General features: G+C 44.8%; 1 protein-coding gene across 1 annotated transcript; it reads left to right on the top strand.

The window, feature by feature from the left end:
* Positions 1-17,060: 17,060 nt before the first annotated feature.
* Positions 17,061-23,630, top strand: si:ch211-195b15.7 (synembryn-A). Its single transcript, XM_042327204.1, has 15 exons — positions 17,061-17,162; positions 17,428-17,518; positions 17,726-17,773; positions 18,611-18,628; positions 19,042-19,140; positions 19,231-19,970; positions 20,078-20,213; positions 20,370-20,558; positions 20,823-20,917; positions 21,130-21,280; positions 21,497-21,592; positions 21,833-21,977; positions 22,211-22,343; positions 22,562-22,696; positions 22,840-23,630. Exons 2-15 carry the CDS (start codon positions 17,429-17,431, stop codon positions 22,967-22,969), a joined length of 2,205 nt encoding a protein of 734 aa, XP_042183138.1. The 5' UTR covers positions 17,061-17,162; position 17,428; the 3' UTR covers positions 22,970-23,630.
* Positions 23,631-24,526: the final 896 nt, after the last annotated feature.

Raw genomic sequence — 24,526 nt, 5'->3', positions numbered from 1 at the left:
GCCAGGATCTGCCAGAGTCTTCAGCCAGTACGGAGCTACCCCTCTGTCCCGAGCTACCCCTCTGTCCCGAGCTGCCCCTCTGTCCCAAGCTGCCCCTCAGTCCAGTGGGTTAATTTAGAGGGGTCGTCGTGGTTAGGAGGCCACGGAAGCGAACAATGGGGCGGACTAAGACTATGGTGAAGTGGGGGCCACGTCCAGCACCAGAGCCGCCACCGCGGACAGATGCCCACCCAGACCCTCCCCAATAGGTTCAGGTTTTGCGGCCGGAGTCCGCACCTTGGGGAGGGGGGGTACTGTCACACCCTGACCAGAGTTTGCTTTGTATGTTCCATGTTTTGTTTGGTCAGGGTGTGATCTGAGTGGGCATTCTATGTTGGATGTCTTGTTTGTCTGTTTCTGTGTTTGGGCCTGATATGGTTCTCAATCAGAGGCAGGTGTTAGTCATTGTCTCTGATTGGGAACCATATTTAGGTAGCCTGTTTGGTGTTGGGTTTTGTGGGTGATTGTTCCTGTCTTTGTGTTTGTTGCACCAGATAGGGCTGTTTCGGTTTTCCACGTTTTCTTATTTTGTATTATACATTGTTCGGGTTTTCCACGTTTTCTTATTTTGTATTATACATTGTTCGAGTTATCATCTTTATTAAAGATGTTTATAAATAACCATGCTGCGTTTTGGTCCGCCTCTCCTTCCCAGGAAGAATCCCGTTACATGCCTATCCAATAGAAATGCACTAAATCACCATTTTGGCACATATTTGATCACATTTTAGGCTACACATTATGAAATATATTGAGACAAATTAGAGACAGTAGCCTACAAGTAGCAACATAGAACTCAATTGATTGAACATGAAATATATTTCTACATGATTTAAATAGGCATGCATAGCCTACTGTTTATATGTTAATGCAGTCATCTCGGTTTTCATTTGAAGCATTTTATATACGTCCTTTGTTTGTATCAAATGCAAAGGAATTGGCAACTTTGTATTTGTGGTGAACTTTGTTCTGAAGTTATCATGGTCACAGAGAAATGGATAAACCATGTGATTCTATGTATAGCGGAGATCTTCTGGGAAAAAAGTGATGAGGGGGGTCAAAAAAGCATCTAACTACGTACTTAGCTGTTCTACGAGTGGTTGGACACGGAACCCAAACCGGCTGCGCGCGTGCACCATCGTGCATAAATGTATTTTGTCCCCCCACAACAAATGCGATCATAACACACAGGTTAAAATATCAAAACAAACTCTGAACCAATTACATTACTTTGAGGACAGGTCGAAAAGCATTAACCATTTATGGCAATTTAGCTAGCTAGCTTGCACTTGCTAGCTAATTTGTCCTATTTAGCTAGCTTGCTGTTACTAGCTAATTTGTCCTGGGATATAAACATAGAGTTGTTATTTTACCTGAAATGCACAAAGTCCTCTACTCCGACAATTAATCCACACATAAAACGGTCAACCGAATCGTTTCTAGTCATCTCTCCTCCTTCTAGGCTTCTTCTTTTGAAGAAGTTAGGTACAAATTAGGTACATTACCGCCACTTACCTCGTTCATCTTTCAGTCACCCACGTGGGTATAACCAATGAGGAGATGGCACGTGGGTACCTGCTTTATATTGCGATTGGCAAGTTTCATAAATTAGGTACATTACCGCCACTTACCTCGTTCATCTTTCAGTCACCCACGTGGGTATAACCAATGAGGAGATGGCACGTGGGTACCTGCTTCTATAAACCAATGAGGAGATGGGAGAGGCAGGACTTGCAGCATGATCTGTGTCACAAATAGAACTGACTTCTATTTTAGCCCTTGGCAACGCAGACACTCGTTGGCGCGTGCGAGCAGTGTGGGTGCAATAATTGAATAATATAGATTTCTAAATTTATTTTGCAATGCTCACGCAAGCAACGCGAGCGGTGTAGTCAGCATGTGAGGCAGACGTTAGATTACAAGTGTTTTCAAGTGCAACGTTAATAGCCTTCGCATATCTATTAGTGATCCAGACTGTTACAGAGTCTAGTTGATAGGTAATCGACTAGCCGAACTGTTCCCCGAACTCTGCTGTAGAGATTTTGTACAATGCTTGAACAAGGCTGTTGAACTTGACATTGGTCTCTGTCTTTATTCCTTTATCCAACATATCATACTGAAACACAGACCACTCGTAGAGCAGCCAAAGTGCATCGTTAGGCTTACTTTCTGCCTTACCTCACAATGATTCTAAAACAATTTATAAGTGTTTTGTGTGAATGGGTATGATCACACGATGATAAATGTTTCGTTTGTGTAATGTATAGAATTTTATGTAATATTTGAAATATGTAGCCTTTGTAACATTTTGTCAAGATTCGTTTTGTCCCAAGCTGAATCTTATCCGGTAAAAAAATTGGCAACTCCTGGAACAATATAAATACAAAGCCATTGTCAGACGTCGGAAGTATAACAATAAATCAGCTGCTTATTCAGCATATTGTATCTCTCCAACATCACCCGGGCAGCATCCGCCGCGTAGACGGTTGCATATTCTATAATGCTGCATATTCACGACAACCTGAGCCCGTTGCAGACTCACAGTGACGGGACTATCCTTCTGAAATACAGGATCTCGCGAGAGGAGATACTCAGACCGCTTGACCTTGTCTTCCTCAATCAGCCGGCCAACCCCTTGCAACTTTGCGCTTGGTGCTGAGGTGCTGCTTCTTCTAGGTCCTTGGGGATGGACACGTATTCAGATTTGTATTTTTTTAATGAAAAAACAAAATATGTGCAGTAGAGGGTTAGTTAGTGTATATATTTGTGACCTGAAAGGAAACTATCTGAGACAGATATTGATTTTATTTGTACGTTTATTTGGCAGGTACAATGCACATCAAAAATATATGCTAAGTTTAAGAGCACTAAGAAAGCATGTGTTGTACCACATTTAGCTGACAGCTAATTTCCATTTATAGTCCCTAAAACATATACACATCTAGACATGGAAACATTATATACAAAACAGAAAAACATATATACATTATACAGTAAAAAAATAAATATAGATCAGGGCAGGGTTTCCCAAAATCATCTTAAGGCGTAGTTCACCATTAGAACCTTCGTAGGAGCATCATTAAATCTTAGCTGTTTCTGAAAACCATCAGTATTATGAGCCACGTTACTAACGAAGACTGGGAAACACCTCGGCCTACTAAAGATCCATCGTAAGACCGTTCTAACGATTATCTTAACACTACTAAGGCTCAGGAAAACTAAGCCTAGGGTCCGGTTTCCCAAAAGCATCTTAAGGCTAAGTTCATCTTAGAACCATAGGATGGGGAACCGTGCTCTGGTCTTTACGCACGGTTGCGCATCAGATAGTTTCAAATGACATTTTGTGCGCTATAGGACTGTAAACAGAGCTCTGTTTCTACATCATGTTATTATTTGATGTAGCATATAGGCTTATCACAAATGGCCAGATCCTGACATAGGAAAAATTTGAAACCGTTCTCCTTGGGTCATGACTTATGAATTTCACCGGACCGCAGCTGCCTGCCCATATGGTTGTTGTCTAATCGGCTGCCTGCCCATGCTCTAAACTAGTAGGAACTGAAACTTGTGGTAATTGGTGGCAAGTTATTGAACCTATCCACAATTACGTAGGCTACAGTTTAGTGCTCTTGGTGGTAAAAGTGGTGGAAGTGACTGTCTAACTGACCTAGGAGAATTTGAACTCAGGACATGACCCACTACAGTGAGTGTCCATCATCAAATCATTGGAATGAGAAACAAAAAATACCAATAAATAATGTTTCTGTTTATTCGATTACATATGCAGATCAAAAACATGAGGAACGAAACATTTATCATTGTATGTGTTGTCAGGATATTAATTTGCCAAAACGTAAGGTGCAAGGTTTGAACCAGAACCAATCATTAAAATCACAACATTTGAATAATCAAATCATTATTCCGTTTGCAATTATTTAATATTTCCTTCGGACAATAAAAACTCAAAACAGTTCAAATAAACAAGGAATGACCTTTTAACTAGTATTTTATCTGGTTATGTAATAGGAAATCATAATTGACCTCCTACAACACACCGATGAGAAGAAAAAAGCCTGTCCCATGACTGTAAGTTTGCATATCTCGCTAACTCTGCTGTACCCTACTTTGCTGAGACAATCTGACTCCAGAACAGTATTACACTATTTTTAAATTGAATGCTTAACAGTGATAATTGATCTCTCTCGCTCTCTCTCGCTCTCTCTCTCTCTCTGCTAGTTGATGGCACCTACAGGCCAGTTTGAAGGACAGCTGGACAGAATATTCCATAATTCTTGGACCTCAGCTGGTGTTATTCGGTTTACAAGCCTCCCCCTTTTTCCTCCAAACATAACAATGGTCATTATGGCCAAACAGTTCTATTTTTGTTTCGTCAGACCCCGTGTGCAGTTGCAAACCGTAGTCTGGCTTTTTTATGGCTTCTTCCTTGGCGAGCGTCCTTTCAGGTTATGTCAATATAAGACTTGTTTTACTATGGATATAGATACTTTTGTACCTGTTTCCTCCAGCATCTTCACAAGGTCCTTTGCTGTCGTACTGGGATTGATTTGCACTTTTCGCACCAAAATACGTTAATCTCAAGGAGACAGAACACGTCTCCTCCCTGATCGGTATGACGGTGCGTGGTCCCATGGTGTTTATACATTGTCACGCCCTGGTCAAAGTATTTTTGTGTTTATCTTTATGTATTTGGTCAGGCCAGGGTGTGGCATGGGGTTTTTGTAATTGTGGTGTGTTTGTCTTGGGGTTTTGGTGGTGGTATTGGGATTGTAGCTTAGTGGGTTGTCTAGCAAAGTCTATGGCTGTCTGGAGTGGTTCTCAATCAGAGGCAGGTGCTTATCGTTGTCTCTGATTGGGAACCATATTTAGGCAGCCATATTCTTTGAGTTTGTCGTGGATGATTGTCCTTAGTGTCCTATGTGTACTCTCGGTTAGTTTGCACTAGATAGGCTGTTTCGATTACGTTTATTGTTTTGTGTAGTGTTCATGTTTCTTTGTTTGATTAAACATGAATCTCAATCGACACGCTGCAGTTTGGTCCGACTCTCCTTCATCACCACTAGAAAACCGTTACAGAATCACCCACCAACCAAGGACCAAGCGGCGTGGTAAACAGAGGCAGCAGCAACAGCAGCAGCAGGAGAAGCGACAGGTGCAGCAGGAGCAACAGCAGCAGCAGCAAAGGCAGCAGCAGGAGCAAAGGCAGCAGCAGGAGAAGCAACAGAGGCAGCAGCAGCATTGGGGGAGGCTGCACTCTTTGGATAAATGGACTTGGGAAGAGATCCTTGACGGACAAGGACCCTGGGCAGAGCCATGGATGGAATTGGAGCTGTCGGCGAAGCAGAGTGCTGAGTCTGAGAGTGTGGAGGATGTATTGGACAGAGTAGAAAGAAAGGTGTGGGCTTGGCATAGCATGCACGGCATACCAGTGCCAGCACCACGCATCAGGCCTACAGTGCGTCCCACCTGTTCAGCGCTGCCGGAGCCTTTCTCCTCTACAGCGCTGCTGGAGTCTCCCGCCTGTTCAGCGCAGCCAGAGCCTTTCTCCTCTCCTGCGCGGCTGGAGTCTCCCGCCTGTTCAGCGCAGCCAGTCTACAAGGAGCTGCCGGTCTGCACGGAGCTGCCGGTCTGCACGGAGCTGCCGGTCTGCACGGAGCTGCCGGTCTGCACGGAGCTGCCGGTCTGCACGGAGCTGCCGGTCTGCACGGAGCTGCCGGTCTGCACGGAGCTGCCGGTCTGCACGGAGCTGCCGGTCTGCAAGGAGCTGCCGGTCTGCACGGAGCTGCCGGTCTGCAAGGAGCTGCCGGTCTGCAAGGAGCTGCCGGTCTGCAAGGAGCTGCCGGTCTGCAAGGAGCTGCCGGTCTGCAAGGTGCCGGTCTGCAAGGAGCTGCCGGTCTGCAAGGAGCTGCCGGTCTGCAAGGAGCTGCCGGTCTGCAAGGAGCTGCCAGGCTGCAAGGAGCAGCCAGTCAGCACGGAGCCGCCAGAGCTGTCAGTCTGTAAGAAGCCGCCAGAGCTGTCAGCCTATATGGAGCCGCCAGTGCCGCCAGTCTGCCCAGCGCCGCCAGTGCCCCCAGTCTGCCCAGCGTCACCAGTCTGCACAGCGCCGTCAGTCTGCCCAGCGCCGCCAGTCTGCCCAGCGTCGCCAGTCTGCCCAGCGTCGCCAGTCTGCCCAGCACCGCCAGTCTGCCTAGCGTCGCCAGTCTGCCCAGCGCCGCCAGATCTGCCAGTCAGCCAGACTCTTCCAGATCTGCCAGTCAACCAGACTCTTCCAGATCTGCCAGTCAACCAGACTCTTCCAGATCTGCCAGTCAACCAGACTCTTCCAGATCTGCCAGTCAACCAGACTCTTCCAGATCTGCCAGTCAGATCCAGACTCTTCCAGATCTGCCAGTCAACCAGACTCTTCCAGATCTGCCAGTCAACCAGACTCTTCCAGATCCGCCAGTCAACCAGACTCTTCCAGATCCGCCAGTCAGCCGGGATCTGCCAGAACTGCCAGTCGACCAGGATCCGCCAGTCGGCCAGGATCCGCCAGTCGGCCAGGATCCGCCATTCAGCCAGGATCCGCCAGAAGTGCCAGTCAGCCAGGATCTGCCGGAACCACCAGCCAGCCAGGATCTGGTAGATCCATCAACCTGCCTGAGCTTCCTCTCACTCCTGAGCTTCCCCTCACTCCCGAGCTTCCCCTCACTCCCGAGCTTCCCCTCACTCCCGAGCTTCCTCTCACTCCCGAGCTTCCCTCACTCCCGAGCTTCCCCTCACTCCCGAGCTTCCCCTCACTCCCGAGCTTCCCCCCCTCACTCCCGAGCTTCCCCTCACTCCCGAGCTTCCCCTCACTCCCGAGCTTCCCCTCACTCCCGAGCTTCCCCTCACTCCCGAGCTGCCTCAGTCCCGAGCTGTCCTTCAGTCCCGATCTGCTCCTCAGTCCAGTGGGGTTCTGGGTGAGGACTACTAGGCCATGGTCGGCGGCGAGGGTGGACTATCCAGGGACGAAGGGAGAGGGGACTAAGACATTAAATGAGTGGGGTCCACGTCCCGCGCCGGAGCCGCCACCATGGACAGACGCCCACCCGGACCCTCCCTATTGTTTTGAGGTGCGTTCGGGAGTCCGCACCTTAGGGGGGGGGGGGTTCTGTCACGCCCTGGTCAAAGTATTTTGTGTTTATCTTTATGTATTTGGTCAGGCCAGGGTGTGGCATGGGGTTTTTGTAATTGTGGTGTGTTTGTCTTGGGGTTTTGGTGGTGGTATTGGGATTGTAGCTTAGTGGGTTGTCTAGCAAAGTCTATGGCTGTCTGGAGTGGTTCTCAATCAGAGGCAGGTGCTTATCGTTGTCTCTGATTGGGAACCATATTTAGGCAGCCATTATTCTTTGAGTTTGTTGTGGGTGATTGTCCTTAGTGTCCTATGTGTACTCTCGGTTAGTTTGCACTAGATAGGCTGTTTCGGTTTCGATTACGTTTATTGTTTTGTGTAGTGTTCATGTTTCTTTGTTTGATTAAACATGAATCTCAATCGACACGCTGCAGTTTGGTCCGACTCTCCTTCATCACCACTAGAAAACCGTTACATACATGCATACTATTGTTTGTACAGATGAATGTGGTACCTTCAGGCATTTGGAAATTACTCCCAAGAATGAACCAGACTTGTGAAGGTCTACAATTATTTTTCTGAGGTCTTGGCTGATTTCTTTTGATTTTCCCATGATGTCAAGCAAAGAGTCACCGAGTTTGAAGGTAGGCCTTGAAATACATCCACAGGTACACCTCCAATTGACTCAAATGATGTCCATTAGCCTATCAGAGGCTTTTCTGGAATTTTCCAAGCTGTTTAAAGGCACAGTCAATTTAGTGTATGTAAGCTTCTGACCCACTGGAATTGTGATAGTGAATTATAAGTTAAATAATCTGTCTGTAAACAATTGTTGAAAAAATTGACTTGTGTCATGCACAAAGCAGATGTCCTAACCGACTTGCCAAAACTATAGTTTGTTAACAAGAAATTTGTGGAGTGGTTGAAAAACGAGTTTTAATGACTCCAACCTAAGTGTATGTAAACTTCCGACTCCAACTGTATATGGAAACCTGCTCGTCGAACATCTCATTCCAAAATCATGGACATTAATATGGAGTTGGTCCCCTCTTTGCTCCTATAACAGCCTCCACTCTTCTGGGACGGCTTTCAACTAGATGTTGGAAGATAACTGCGGGGACTTGCTTCCATTCAACCACAAGAGCATCAGTGAGGTTGGGCACTGATGTTGGGCGATTAGGCCTGGCTTGCAGTCGGCGTTCCATTTGTCTTTTACTGAGGCCACTCTACCATAAAGGCCTGATTGGTGGAGTGCTGCAGAGATGGTTGTCCTTTTGGGAGGTTTTTCTATCTCCACAGAGGAACTCTGGAGCTTGGTCAGAGTCACCATCGGGTTCCTGGTCACCACCTTGACCAAGGCCCTTCTCCCCCGATTGCTCAGTTTGGCCAGGCAACCAGCTCTAGGAAGAGTCTTGGTGGTTCCAAACTTCTTCCATTTAAGAATGATGGAGGCCACTGTGTTCTTGGGCACCTTCAACGATGCAGACATTTTTTTGATACCCTTCCTCAGGTCTGTGCCTCAACATAATCCTGTCTCGGAGCTCTACAGACAATTCCTTCAACCTCATGGCTTAGTTTTTGCTCTGACATGCACTGTCAACTGTGGGACCTTATATAGACAGGTGTGTGCCTTTCCAAATTATGTCCAATCTATTGAATTTACCACATGTATTATTTCAATGTTTTAAATTTGTAATACATTTGCAACATTTTCTAAAAATGAATTCTGTTTTTGCTTTGCTTTGTCTGTGTAGATTGATGAGGAAAAACATTTATTTCATCCATTTTAGAATAAGGCTGTAATGTAACAAAATGTGGAAAAATGGCAGGGGTCTGAATAGTTTTCGAATGCAATGTATAGTGTAGTTTGCCTCTGATTTTGTTGTCCACATCAGGTTATTTACTTGTTACCTGTGTGTTAGAATGCTGTGTCCCTTTCACATAATTTGAATGATCCCTTCACTGCCACGTTCTCTCTCTCTCTTTCTCTCCAGGATATGCTAGGGGATGTTACTTTGCTGTTGGCACCAATCCCAGGCTGTCAGACGACATCAACGACTTTATCCCCCTCATCCTAAACTTTACTGACTCTTGTTCAACTTTTCTTGAATTAAATCGGTTATATTGCGTGTTTACATTCGCTTCAAGTGTGCTTTTTTACTGAAGGTTGACAGATGACACTTGTATGGAGTATGACATTTCAAAGGGTAACTTGAAGCATAAAGCCCATTTTCCAGTTGGTTTCCTGTCCTAATTATACCAATATCTGGTATTTTTGTTGTAAATCTCGCTCATTTGTGCCCCTGGTCTGGAAACTCAGTTATATTTTAAGACCTATTTTCAACTTCAGTATCCAAATTGCTCTGGCTGCTCCCATAGGATATAGTAATTACAAAAGTGTACAACACAAAATTAGGGCTTAGTTACAAACTAAGCTCTCATATGGTGTTTTATCATTAGAATTTTAGTGGGCACTATGCTGACCCAAACGTTCCATTGCCCCAATAAAGCTAAATTATGAATCAGAATGTCATGGGAATTTTCTACCACAAATAATTTGACCAAGATAACAGAGGACCGACTGCCTGGTGCCTCTGGATCTGCAGATAGATACAGAGAAGATATTGGCTCAATACTCACCTTCCAAGAAATGACATCCTTCAAGTACTGAGCAAATATCAAAATTAATGAAATTCTCTTAATATGAATTACAAATGTTGCTTTGATGGTTGTGATCAACAGTATGACCGTAAGAGTGTTAATGAAATGAATTACAGCAGCAGTAATTTTATGATCCAGCAGGTGGCATAACTGAGCAGCCCAAATGAGTAGGGGCAGAGAGCAAGGTGCAGGAGATTAAGGCCATTCTACACATATCTTTGAGTGATATCAGTGCTGTGACAATACATCTTGATATGGCCTATAGTGGTGACAGACTGTACTGTCAAACAAAGCTGAGAGAGAGTGAAAGACTACTGGAGATGTAGCTTCATCCAAGTCACTGTAGTTAGCCAGTAAATTTGTGTAGTTTCAAGTTTGACATTGTTAATGTCACATGCACATGTAGTGAAATGTCTTCCTTGCAAACTCAAAACCCAACAATGCAATAATCAAAAACTATGTGTTACTAGAAAAAAATTGGGGGAAAAATAAATAAGAAATACACAATAAAGTAAGTATACTATATACAGGAAATATTTAAAAAGTCAGTTCCAATACTAACTGTAACTGTGCAGGGATACTGGAGTGACGGAGGTAGATCGGTATAATGGTAAGGTGACTAGGCAACAGAATATAATATATGCATGTGACTGTGTGTGCGGGTGTGTAAAGTCAGTATAAATGTAAATGTATGTGCATATTATGTGTGAGTGAGAAAATGAGAGTTTGTGTGTGTGTGTGTTGGAGAGTGTGTACAAGTGTGTAGGGCCCTGTGAGTGTGCATAGAGACAGTGCAAATAATGAAATAAAAGGCCAATAAAGATAAGGTAAACTTGGTCCATGTAGATATTTTGTTAGCTATTTATCAGTCGTAAGCTGTTCAAGAGCCTGTTGGTGTCAAACTTGATGCACCTATACCTCTTGCCATGCGGCAGCATAGACAGTCTTGACAGCTTGGCTGGTTGGGGTCTTTGACAATTATCCAGACCTTCTTTGCACACAGCCTGATATTGAGGTCCTGAATGGCAGGGAGCTCGGCCCTAGTAATGTACTGGACTGTCCGAGGAACTTGAAGTCATGCGTCCTCCGATACACAACCCAACCAAGCCGCACTGCTTCTTAACACAGCGCCATCCAACCCGGAAGCCAGCCGCACCAATGTGTCGGAGGAAAAACCGTGCACCTGGTAACCTTGGTTAGCGCGCACTGCGCCCGGCCCGCCACAGGAGTCGCTGGTGCACGATGAGACAAGGATTTCCCTACCGGCCAAACCCTCCCTAACCCGGAAGACGCTAGGCCAATTGTGCGTCGCCCCACGGACCTCCCGGTCACGGCCGGTTACGACAGAGCCTGGGCGCGAACCCAGAGTCTCTGGTGGCACCAGCAGAGTCTCTGGTGGCACAGCTGGGTGCAGTAGAGTGCCCTTAACCACTGCACCACCTGGGAGGCCCGGGTGACTCATTGTTGCCGGTGGTCAGGCCAACCACCGTCGTGTTATCAGCGAACTTAATATCACTCATGCGTTGCTACACTATTATTATTTTTATGCTACACTATTATTTTCACTATTTTCTACATTGCAGAATAATAGTGAAGACATAAAAACTATGAAATAACACATATGGAATCATGTAGTAACCAAAAAAGTGTTAAACAAATCAAAATATATTTGAGATTTGAGATTGTTCAAATAGCCACCCTTTGCCTTGATGACAGCTTTGCGCACTCTTGGCATCCAGAAAGTGCCTATATGGTCCCAAGTCAAAGATTAAGTGTCTCTTTTCCTAGTTTAAAATGATACACATTGTCACGCTGGTATAAAGGATTCGGAGACAGGCGCAGGAATACACAATAGGGGTTTTTAATACACCCAAAATAAACACATATACAAAAACACTGGGCTGTACCCAAACAAAAGAACGAGGGTAAACCTTGTTGAATGACACGGAACGATACCCGTAATACACAATATATAAAGCACACAGCATAAGAGCTTCACCAATGCATAGGTACTCACACGACCAACAGACATGGGAACAATAACCGACAAAGGCAGAGGGCACATATATAACATGCTAATCAGGGGAAATTATTAGAGAAGACAGTCCGGGGTTGATGATATTGAATCCTGTTCAGTGAAGCCTAGAAAACCGGTGACGTAGACCCCCTGAACTGGTGAACAGCATGAGCAGCAGCGCCGGGGGGATCCGTGACAAACATTGGCCATGCTGTCAATGAAGCATGATTTGTGCCGCACTCAAGACAACTGTTAACTCGGAACTGCAAAATCTGACTTTGGTGAGTTCAAAACAACTGGGAACTCTGTAAAAACGAGCTACGACTGGGAAAATGCGTTTGTTGAACTTTCATCCAACTTGGAATTGTACATTTGGAACTCAGGCCTCTTTCTAGAACTATGACCTGAAGATCACTGACGTCATCACGATTCTACTTTTTTCCCCCAGAGTTCCCAGTTGACTTGAAAGCACCATCAATCCAGAGAATGCCAGACTTTGATGACAAAGTTGGATGACAAAATTTGTCCACGAAAGACCACCGCACCACTTTCCTGTTCAAGGTGAGTCCAAAAATGTCTTGTATGCTGCTGCATAAATGATGAAATATGCCAGGAAGATATGTATACTGTAGCTAAGCAAATAATACTAAGTGCATGTTGTGTAGTAAGCTGTTAGTAGCCCTTGTGCTTAATAATTTGGTCTATTTTCACCTCTTAATTTCGCCTACTGTTCTGACTTGGTGGTGCACAGCCTTCCTGTTTTTGAGAAATGTAATCATCGAATATTGTAAGAGCTTTCATGGTCTGCTTATATGCCCCCTTTATTTATCCTACGAACGGTTCTGACTTGGTGTACATGGAGAACACTGTAAGAATTCAGAGTTCTGAATTCTGTTGCTGTACATTTCAAAAGTGCTGAACAAATAGTTATATTGACTATGTTCATCCTAGCTCGCTCATTTATGCCTAATCGAAATTACGGATTGACTCATCCGCTCGTCGTCCCCTTATGCCATAATTTGTACATCTCAAATGTCAGTAGAAATCACAGTTGTTTAAGCAAGTCAGCCACATCAGCTGTTTTTAAAAGGCAGTAAATGAGGCTGAATGAACTGTTTCACTGCCAGACAAGGCTCCGCTGATACCAAGGTGTAGTAGTGGTAAGGTGTTGGGACTTCTATTGTGACTCTGCTGTTGGGACAGCTTTATTTAGGCCATAACAGTTTGTGGGCACCGTTTGTCACCGTTATAGTGCAATTAATGTATTGTTTAGTGTTGTGTAGTGGCTTTGCTGGCATGCATCCCACATTCTTTTTTTTTTGCCCCACCAAGATTTACATGCTGAAATCACCACTGGAGCCATGTCTGTTAATGGTCCAATAACATACAAAAAATCATCCATCTACCTTGCGTATCTGTTTGGACAATTTGCACATTCGGATCAAAATTATTGTAATTAATATCATCACCCCTTTTGAGTTTCTTTGCCCATGGGAGAAGTATATTTCACCTCACCAGTCCTTTTTCCACACAAGTTCATCTAAAATGGTTGAATAAGACTTTCTCCATATCATTGATTTTCAGCCACTCTGAAAGGTGATAGAGGTATACATTTCAGAAAAGTAGGTCAATTGTTGTAGCAATTCATGTAGTATCCTCCCCATTATGTCTTTTCCACATCTGTCTTTAAGTAAGCAGGAAATTAGGTTTCAAATCAAAAGCAAAATCAACAATTATCGACAATTTCCTCCTGAGACTAGAGTCCTTTCGGATACATATCTTCAACACTGTCTCCAAGAGGTCGAAACAAGGAACTAGACATAAAACCTTTCCATAAAATGTGTTCTGCTCATAGGGGGCTGCTGTTTTCCCATTTTCGTTATCATATAATATACAAAACGATTGATGCATTTGTCTAACCCATATTGTATTAATTGCACACCTCCAGTGCATTCGGAAACTATTTAGACCCCTTGACTTTTCCACATTTTGTTACATTACAGCCTTATTCCAAAATTAATTAAATTATTTTTTCCCCTAATCAATCTACACACAATACCCCATAACGACAAAGCAAAAACAGCTTTTTATACATTTTTGCAAATGTATATAAAAATAATAATAACGGAAATATCACAATTGCATTAGTATTTAGACCCTTTACTCAGTAGTTTGTTGAAGCACCTTTGGCAGCGATTACAGCCTCGAGTCTTCTTGGGTTTTGCACAACAAGCTTAGCACAAGTGTATTTGGGGAGTTTCTCCCATTCTTCTCTGCAGATCCTCTCAAGCTCTGTAAGGTTGGATGGGGAGCGACACTGCACAGCTATTTGCAGGTGTTTCATCGGGTTCAAGTCTGGGCTCTGGCTGGGCCATTCAAGGACATTCAGAGACATGTCCCAAAGCCACTTTTGCGTTGTCTTGGCTGTGTGCTTAGGGTCCTGAGCGCTCTGGAGCAGGTTTTCATCAAGGATCTCTCTGTTCTTTGCTCCGTTCATCTTTCCCTTGATTCTGACTAGTCTCCCAGTCTTTGCCGCTGAACAACATCCCCACAGCGTGATGCTGCAGCCACCATGCTTCACCTTAAGGATTGGTGCCTGGTTTCCTCTACACGTGACACTTGGCATTCAGGCCAAAGAGTTCAATCTTTGTTTCATCAGACCAGAGAATCTTGTTAATCATGAGAGTCCTTCAGGTGACTTTTGGCAAACTCCAAGCCGTCTGGCCAATCTACCATAACGGACCGATTGATGGACTGCTGCAGAGATCTCATCTCATCCCATTTCCACAGAGGAACTCTGGAGCTCTGTCAGAGTGACCATCGGGTTCTTGGTCACCTCCCTAACCAAGGCTCTTCTTTCCTGAATGCTCAGTTTGGCCAGGCGGCCATGATGTTCTTGGGGACCTTCAATGCTGCAGAATGTTTTTGGTACCCTTCCCCAGATTTGTGCCTCGACACAATCCTGTCTCGGAGCTCCATAGCTACAGTCAGCTGTGGGACCTTATATAGACAGCTGTGTCCTTTCCAAATCATGTCCAATAATTAAATTTACCACTTGTGGACTCCAATCAAGTTGTATAAACATCTCAAGGATGATCAATGGAAACAGGATGCACCTGAACTCAATTTTGAGTCTCATAGCAAAGGGTCTGAATACTTATGTAAATAAGGTACTTCACTTTGTTATTTTTAAAACATTTGCAAAGAATTCTAAAATAGGCATTTTAGCATCATAGATTTAGCCTGTGGTAACCAATCAGCATTCAGGATTAGAACCTCCCATTGTATAATTAAGCAATAAGGCAAGAGGGGTTGTGGTACATCGCCAATATTATTTTTTTGTTATTATATATATATTTTCTTCTCCTGGTTCGAATCCAGGCTGCATCACATCCGGCCGCGATTGGCCCAGGGTCGCCAGGGTTTGGCCGGGGTAGGCCGTCATTTTAAATCATATTAATAATTAAATATAACACAGCTAAGGACTGTTCTTATGCACAACGCAACGCGGAGTGCCTGGATACAGCCCCTAGCAGTGGCATATTGGCCATATATCACAACCCCCCAAGGTGCCTTATTGCTATTATAAACTGGTTACCAACGTAGAGCAGTACAAATAAATGTTTTGTCATACGTGGTATATAGTCTGATATACCACAGCTGTCAGCTTTCAGGGCTGTAACCACCCATTTATAATGCGGTTTTGATCCTCTTGAACAAGGCCAATATTTGCGAGCAATGCAGTGCTTTGCGCTCTACCATGAGAAAAATATTTATATTTGGGCAAACAGAGATGTGCAAGCAAGGAGAAGGAGACTTGGACAATAGCTTCCAAAAAAGTTTTACAAAGGGCAAAAAAGCTGGCTAACTAGCCATATAAGAAAGACATTTAAACTTACCGCCATGACAAGTAACAGCTGCACTTTAGTGGACATTGCGCAAGTGGTAACCTGGTAACGCACGTCTCGATTGACAGGTGGTTGCGCCAGACCAACACGCCCATGTGAGCTGTAACCAACCAGATTAGAGTAGCCAAACTGGTCTAGTAAAACCTAATCTGATTGGTTAGAAGACACAGGTTCCACTTCCAAGAGCTCCTGCTCTCTCTCTCAATTAAATTAAATTAAATGCAAAGGGTTTTATTGGCATGGGAATCATATTTTTACATTGCCCGAGCAAGTGAAATGGATAATAAACAAAATAATCAATAAAAAATAAACATTACACTCACAAACATTCCAAAAGAAAAGCGACATTTCTCTCTCTCTCTCTCTCTCTCTCTCTCTCTCTCTCTCTCTCTCTCTCTCTCTCTCTCTCTCCCTCCTTCCTTGCAAATCGCTGTTTGCACCTCTACACATATTTTTGTCATGGTAAAAAGCACTTTACCTACATACGTTCTTCTCTTTCGTGTAATGTAAGTCTCAAGAAGATGTGTTAAATCCTCAATGAAGCATTTAGCGTTCTTGGATGCAACGGAAAGATTTCCACGTATTAGTTAACAGAAAAAAACGACAGGCACATGCAAGAGTATCAGACTCACAGGACTAAAATGAAAGCAAGCAATCTATCAAGGTTTAAGTGACAAGTGGATTTTGCGCCACTCAAACTCAGGAAATAGATGGCTGAAAAGGACAGATCACTAAGATCTGTCCTTTTCACTAAGAGCATTTATATTTCCCCTCATCCCTCCCTCCACCTATCCATGCATGTTTTAATTACCCTTATTAGTAATAGGCTCACAGGCTTTCATCTCTCCAACTCCCTCTTTCCACAACTCTCTTTTCATTTTCACCATTCTTTAACAGGTATGACTAACATCAGTACCTTGTCAACATGCACTCCTCTCATTTTTTAATTGTCTTTTCTCTTTTTCTCTGTCTTCCCTCTATCTCTTTGATGGTGACCACTTACTCTCCCAAAAGACTGCCTGCCTGTCTCTCATTGCATGTCTGTCTGTTTGTCTGTCTGCCTGTCTATGAGGAAGATAAAATATTCAAACATTCTCATTTGTGAAGTATCTCTTCATTTCCTCATGTTTTTGCTTTCCTTTCACTACCAGGCTATCTTCTCTGTATTGTTCCTATTTCTAATCTTTGAAACATTCCTTATTTTGCTGTCTATCTCTGTCCATTTACTAGTCACTGTTCACAATATAAGCCATGGCCCATTGCACTGTGAAAAGAGAGAGAGGGGGAGAGAGAGAGAAAGAGGTGAGGGAGATTAGATTAGATTACATACAGGGTTTAGGAGACAGAAACTGCACAGAGAAACACAGGGAGACAAAGAGACAAGACCAAGGTTGCTGTCTGTATCCTGCCATTGTAGGGACACCAGGTTTGTGGGGTGTAGATGTAGGTAGAATGTGTGCTGCTATTGCATGACTGAAGGTGTTATTATTGAATATTGTACGTTAGGATGAAAAGTAATGCTTGATCACTCTGCATTGTAATGTGTGTGTGTGTGTGTGTGTGTGTGTGTGTGTGTGTGTGTGTGTGTGTGTGTGTGTGTGTGTGTGTGTGTGTGTGTGTGTGTGTGTGTGTGTGTGTGTGTGTGTGTGTGTGTGTGTGTGTGTGTGTGTGTGTGTGTGTGTGTGCATGGATATGGATATGGACTTGGAGAGGATCATTCAGTGCATCAAACAAGGAGACCAGGACAGTGTCCAGATACACCTGGACCACTACAACACTCAGGTACTACACTGCCTGTGTTACTATGACTACCACACTAATGTAAACAGCTGTCTGTAACCATGACTACCACACCGTGTGGCTGTCTGTTTCCATGACTACAATTCTCCATGACTGCACCATGTATCCATGACTGTTTTCTTATACCCTCTCCTTCTCTTTCTCTTTCCAATTCTCTTTCTCCCTCCCTCCCACATATCTTCTCCACAGTATGCTGAATGCTTCTTCTTCAATATTGAGGAGAGGGAAAGAAGAAAGGTGAGGATGAGGAAAAGACTTGAACTACTCTTTATTTCTGTCATTCCTTTGCATCGTTTCTCTGTTACCTCTCTATTTCATTCTTCCATCATCCCTTAATTTCTATTTCTTTCGCCCTCTGTCCTTTCCCATCTCTCTCTCTCTGTCTATTCCCCTGGCCTGTCCCTGCCCTCTCAGTGTCAGGCCACCAGAGGCTCAGATTAACCATGTAATTAGACAAAATCCTGCTCATCCCCCGCCACTCATCTTTATCTCTCTCTTTCGCTCATACTCCATCCCTGTCCTTCTCCCCCCCTCCCTGTCTCGCTGTCCTATCTATCTCATGTCCTCTTTTTTTTTCTTTCCTTCTTTCTTTCTCTCTCTTTCTCACTTCCAACTGGGCACAGACGTCATTTCAATTTCCAGTTTTGATTTACATTTGGTTGTGTTGTCAAATAACGTGAATTGAATGTGACATCAACAAAAAAGATCACCATGTCATTGAGTTGGGTAAAAGAGAACACAAAATTTCCTTATGTTGATTACTTCTTGAAAATCCAATCAGTTTTCCATGTTGATTCAACGTTATCAAATTGAATTTTTTTTTAATGAAGTAGAAACAATGTTGATTCAACCAGTTTTTGTCCAGTAGGATGGTTCTTTTCCACCTCCCTCTCTACAGTAATCTTCTCCCTATCATCCCCTTCTTTCCCTCTCTTCTGTCATCCCCTTCAGCTCCTCTCTTCTCTCTCTGTCGTATCTCTTCATAATGTTAATGATGTCATTATTCATCATTTCTATGTCTTCTTTCTTCCACCTATAATGGCTCTACTATAATGGCTGTGCAAATGACTGCAGCAAAAAGAGCTGGATGAGGTAAAAAAGACAAACTCATTACACCATCAGAAAGAGAGAGAGATAGGAATACAGGGGGGAGAGAGAGACCGAGAGAAAAGAATAGAAAGGGAAGAGAGAGGGAGGGCGAAGCTGAGCTGACAGGTCCTTACTCTACATTACACTAATCTCCATTCAGCGCAGTGTTTCATTAGTGGGTGTATGTGGGTGGGTGTGTGTAAGTGCGTGCCTGTGTGTGTGTGTGTGTGTGTGTGTGTGTGTGTGTGTGTGTGTGTGTGTGTGTGTGTGTGTGTGTGTGTGTGTGTGTGTGTGTGTGTGTGTGTGTGTGTGTGTGTGTGGCCTACGCAAGTGTGTGTGTATGTGTGTATGTATGTGTACTCCAAAGCTAATTGTGTGTAATGACTCAACCTACTCCCCCCATTAACCCTCACCAGTTCAGGAAGAACAAAATGAGGGACTTTGTTCCCGACTCGGACTCTGATTTCAACTCAGACTCAGATGACGCTGAGGACCAGGATCTCCTTCTCAGACGGGTGAGTCAGAGTGTGTGTGTGTGCATGGATTTCTCTATTTCTACCTGTTGCTCTTTTCAGTTCAACTGAATTCTCCTCTCCTCTCCCCAGAGGCTGGCTGCAGCCCTGGTGTGGTTTATCCGTACCCAGCTCCAGCCGGGGGTTCTGAGAGTGACCCTGCGTACGCTACGTATCCTGTCCCGCGACCGGCAGGCTCTGGCGCCCCTGGTGACCGACACCGCCCTCCTCACCCTAGCCCACCTGGGCGGCATAACCTCCCTGCCCATCCCCGAAGGCCAGGAGGAGGACGAGGAGGAAGGTCATGATGCCGAGAGAGAAGATTACGGCTATGTCCTCGGTGACGTCAGTTCGGATGCCTGTAAACAGAGCGACACAGAGGCCAGTGAGTGCAGTAGGGGTGCTAATGCTAATGCTAGCTTGTTAGCAGTTAGCAATGTGGATGCTAACGTTGTCGGTGCTAGCCCGACCCAGCACTCCTTGGCCCAGTCCAGTCAGACCTGTCCAGCCCTGGATACGGCCAACAACAGCCAAGGTGGAGCAACGACATCGCCATCAGTGACCAGGGACCCCTGCTGCACCCTCAGTACAGAAACCTGCCATGACAACCTGCGCTCTGTCTCCACGGAAACCTGCACTGCCGAGCACCACTGCTCTCCGGGTCATGGAGCTCTGGTGCGCGGAAAGAAGGATGCCCGGGAAGAGATGGATGAAGAGGAGGACAAAGAAGATAAAGAGGAAGATGACCAGGTGGGGAGGAGGGAGGCCCTGAAAGCCCTTTGTAATATAATCTACAACAGTCAGAGGGCGCAAGAGAGGGTCAGCGCTCTGAGGTGAGAGAGAGCAACTGTTGGAGTACAGCAAAAACTATATCTAGTATGGCATCACTTCCCTCATCTCTCTCGCTCTCTCGCTCTCTCTCTCTCTCTCTCTCTCTCAGACTGCTCTCTGGTCTATCTGACAAGCTGAAGCAGGGGATCAGTGCCAAAGCTCTTCCCAGTGGTCAGTTTTATGAACTACGGCTGCTCTTCCTGCTGACGGCTCTGAGACCAGAGCTCAGGGTGCAACTGCAGCAGGTAACAGCCTAGAGGAGGATGGAGTTGTGGTTTCCCTGCTAATGGTTAGGCGTATGATTTGGGATGGGTAGGTCTACTGTAAGCCCCTCTCTCCTGCCATCTCTCCATCTCTCTTTCTTTTCTCTCTCTCCATATCCCCCTGTCTCTCTTTGTCAGGAGCGAGGGGTGTCCATGCTGACTGCAGCTCTGGAGCAGTGTCTGTCTGCGCGGTGGGGGGAAGAGTACGAGGTGCTGAGTGACCACAGTGCGCCCCCTGTCTCTAAGGAGGTGTCACAGCGAGCTGTGGAGATCCTCAAGACCCTGTTCAACATCACATACAGCTTCCACAGACAGGAGCCAGATGAGGTGGGTGGAGGAGAGTCCCATAGAATTAAAATGTGGCTTTGTCCCAAATAGCATGATCTATTCCAATATCTGTACCTTGTCCGTCTTCTATGGGGCATCCTTGGCTTTTAGTTTGTGAGTAGGTAAGAGTAGGTAGCTAGGAGCTATTTCAAAATACTAATCCAGTACTTTTTAAGCTAAGACTGGGGGTTAGTTTAAACTGATCCTAGATCTGTGGTCAGGAGGCCTTTTTAAAGTCCCCTCTTTTCTTTGTGTCCCTCTCAGGAGGATGCAGCTCTCTATCGCCGCCTGGCTGCAGTGCTACGTCACTGCCTGCTGCTGACCTGTGACGGAGAAGAACTCACTGAGGAGATACAGGGGTATGCACGAGGGCTTCTGCTGTCCCCTCTTCCATGCATTTGTAATGGTGGCCATTCTAGGTGTTGTCAAAATGTTTACTTTTTCATGGCGAAGTAGAAAAGATATGTTCTGAATCATTTTGAAATGGGTGCCATTTCAGGTTTGCCCCATGTCTCCTTACCTCTGATCCCTGACCCTTAATCCCTGACGTTTAACCTATAACCCTCCATAGGCACACAGTGAATGTGCTCTCTGCCCTACCCCTACAATGTCTGGACGTGCTGCTGTCTGTGCGTCTGACGGAGGGTTCACAGGAGTGGGAAGGGGTCAACATGGACACTGTCCACACCCTACTCACCTTCATGGAGAGACGCCTGGACAGGGTGAGGCAGAGGAAGAGGGAGGAAGGGACTGAGAGAGAGGAAAGTGGGGAGGAAAGGAGGGAGGAAAGGAGGCACCTATCTCATATGAGGATGCTGTTTGCTTCCGCATGGTGTACAGTGGAGGGTTGCATCTCAATAGAGCATAGCTATGGAAGCATACCGGGTGTGTATAAAGGGTCATAAGCTGACAAAATCACCTATGAATTTGTTATGAAGGGTCAGAAGTTGAAGGAGAAACTGACTCCAGTCCTGAATCTGTTGACTGAGAGCTGCCGCGCGCACCGCGAGACACGCCACTACCTCAGACAACAGGTACTGTTCTCAACTGTTGGGCTGAAACTCCAACTGATTATTGTGGCTTTAATACAGTATGATAATGTTAGTCTGATGTTCGGTTTACATTGTTGTGTTGGAGAAGCCTGCTTCGACTTGTGATATTGGGGCCTCTGTCTGTCCCCTCCCTACATGGGTTCTGGATAGCAGCTAACTGGTTGAGCAGGTTTTTGCTCCCACCCAGCACTAACACCTGCCTCTGCCTGTCCACTGCTACAGATCCTCCCCCCTCTGAGGGACGTGGCCTTGAGGCCGGAGCAGGGGGCCACAGTGAGGGGACGTCTGGTGCGCCTGATGACCCACATGGACACGGACATCAAGCACTGTGCTGCCGAGCTCCTCTTTGTGCTCTGCAAAGAGAACGGTGCCCACATCATATCACACACCTGTCACACTTACTAGCTCCTCATTTCAAAGTAACTCTTGGTTAGAAGAACCCACTCGTATCACAGCATACTTACTAACCCCTCATAGCACATGTAATAACTCATATAACCCCCCCCCCTCCCGCTTCATCTCCGTTTCAGTTAGTGACAATCCAAGTGTGTGAAATAGATGGATGTTGCCATCTTATGTTTCTCCCTCTCTGTCTCTCAGTGAGTCGTTTTGTGAAGTACACAGGCTACGGTAACGCAGCAGGTTTGCTGGCAGCGAGGGGCTTGCTGAGTGGAGGTCAGGTGACCCACGCCCAGTACTCTAGCGACTCAGACTCTGACACAGAGGAATACAGGTGTGTAAAACAACCATTGATAATGTCACAAACACAACACTTTGTTATACTGTATAGGGACACAATGCATTTTTAGGCTTGTGTTACATTACTCTGACTGATAGATTGGACTTGGAACTATCAAAACGGCATAAATCGGAGCATGCAACAGATGCAATTTTAGATTGTTAGGAGTGGACAGTATTTACAAGGGAGGTGTTTGTAACTGTGTTCCACAGGGAAGCTAAGAGGCGCATCAACCCAGTGACGGGGAGGGTGGAGGAGGAGCAGCCAGACCCCATGGAGGGAATGACGGAGCAGGAGAAAGAGCAGGAGGCACTAAGACTCATCAGCCTGTTCAACAGGCTCTCACGGTGTGTGTATTTGTGTGTGTGTGTGTGTGTGTGTGTGTGTGTGTGTGTCTGTGAGTACATATCTGTTTCAGCTAGTGACTATCCAAGTGTGTGAAATAGATGGATGTTTCCCATTTCTCTCTTTCTCCCTCTGTCTCTCTCAGGGACAAGATCATCCAACCCGTGGGAGTGATGACAGGGGGGGGACTGGAGCCCCTGTGTGGTCAGATGAGGGGGAGCACTGTGGAAGAGGTGGAATCAGAGGGGGAGAGTGAGGAAGAGAGGGAAAAGTAGGGAGGTTAGAAAATAAAAGTGAGAGATGGGAGGGTGATTACAAGAATTTACAGCATAGGATGGTGAAGAGACAGAAAGAGTAAGAGAGATAGAGGTTGGTTTGTATTTATATAGCACAGTTGTGGAAAAAGTACCCAATTGTCATACTTGAGTAAAAGTGAAGATACCTTGAAAATGACTGAAGTGAAAGTCACCCAGTAAAAAGTATCTGGTTTATCAAGTATCAAAAGTAAAATACAATGCTAAAAATACACTTAAGTATCAAAATTAAAGGTAAATGTTATAAATCCTTTCAAATTCCTTCTATTAAGCAAACCAGACTGAACAATTGATTTGTATTTATTTATGGATAGCCATAAATAACACACTCCAACAGTCAGACATAATTCACAAACGAAGCATTTGTGTTTAATGAGTCCACCAGATCAGAAGCTGTAGGGATGACCACGCGTTTTCTTGATAAGTGTGTGAATTGAATTAGCATTCGAAATGTAACAAGTACTTTTGGGTGTCAGGGAAAATGTATGGGAGTCAAAAACTACATATTTTATTTAGGAATGTGGTGGAGTAAAAGTAAAAGTTGTATAAAATATCAAGAATAAAGTACCGATACCCCCCCCCCAAAAAAAAAAAACTTAAGTAGTACTTCAAAGTATTTTTTGCTTAGTTACTTTACACCACTGATATAGCACCTTTTCTCCATTTACCAGAAAGCACTTTACTTTGGAGTGTGTGTCTGTACCCCACCTCATCTGTCACTATGTGTAGCGCTAGTCTGAATGTACTGTATACGGTAGCATCACCCACCAAAACACCACTCTTAGAATCACTGTTTAGCCAGGTACATTCCCTGAGAAGAAAATGTCAATGAAAAAAACACTAGAAAAAGGACAAGAAGCAGAGAATAGAGTCCTCAGATTCCTTGGCAATCGTAGTGTTGTTTAGCTTCCATATCCTATATTTTCCCACTCTGGTTCCTCTCCTGGAGATACCCCCACTTATGTTCAAGGGTGCAATGCCATTTGCTTGTAACAGGGGATATATCTGGTTGAGTATGTGGTATGTTTGTGTTCCTGTTCCTGTACCTGTACCTGTACCTGTGCACTCCACCCAGCCAAGGAGCCAATCCACTCTGAGGACATTAATCCCAATGTGGAACAGATATCACAATTGGACTGAAGAGGGAATAACAGGTCCATGATGATTGTAATCAATGATGTGGGAGCAGTTATTGTGCAGGTGTCTGTCCCTGTCATGTGATGGTGAAAGGGTATCACTACTTTTGAGTAACATGCTTTTTCCTCGTCCAACATGTTGTCATTCATTCCTCTGCGTATAGACTTCCTTTCCCCTCCCACATTTGCTGTAGTGTAAAATGCATATGGTTTCTCATGTTGAAATATAAATAAACCATTCCTGCTGTACTGCACTGTCACCGTGTCTGCCTTGGATAGGAAAAAGAATCAATAGGGTTAAAATCCTCTGAAACTCTTCTGGGGCAGTTAGAGAGAATATGTTTTGTCAGCATTTTCACGCAGAATAAAATATTAACTTGAT

Source organism: Oncorhynchus tshawytscha, linkage group LG09 (assembly GCF_018296145.1).
Source record: "Oncorhynchus tshawytscha isolate Ot180627B linkage group LG09, Otsh_v2.0, whole genome shotgun sequence".
In the NCBI taxonomy this organism is placed as follows: domain Eukaryota; kingdom Metazoa; phylum Chordata; class Actinopteri; order Salmoniformes; family Salmonidae; genus Oncorhynchus; species Oncorhynchus tshawytscha.
The sequence above is the reverse complement of the archived record's forward strand: the minus strand, read 5'-3'. Positions and strand labels throughout refer to the sequence as shown.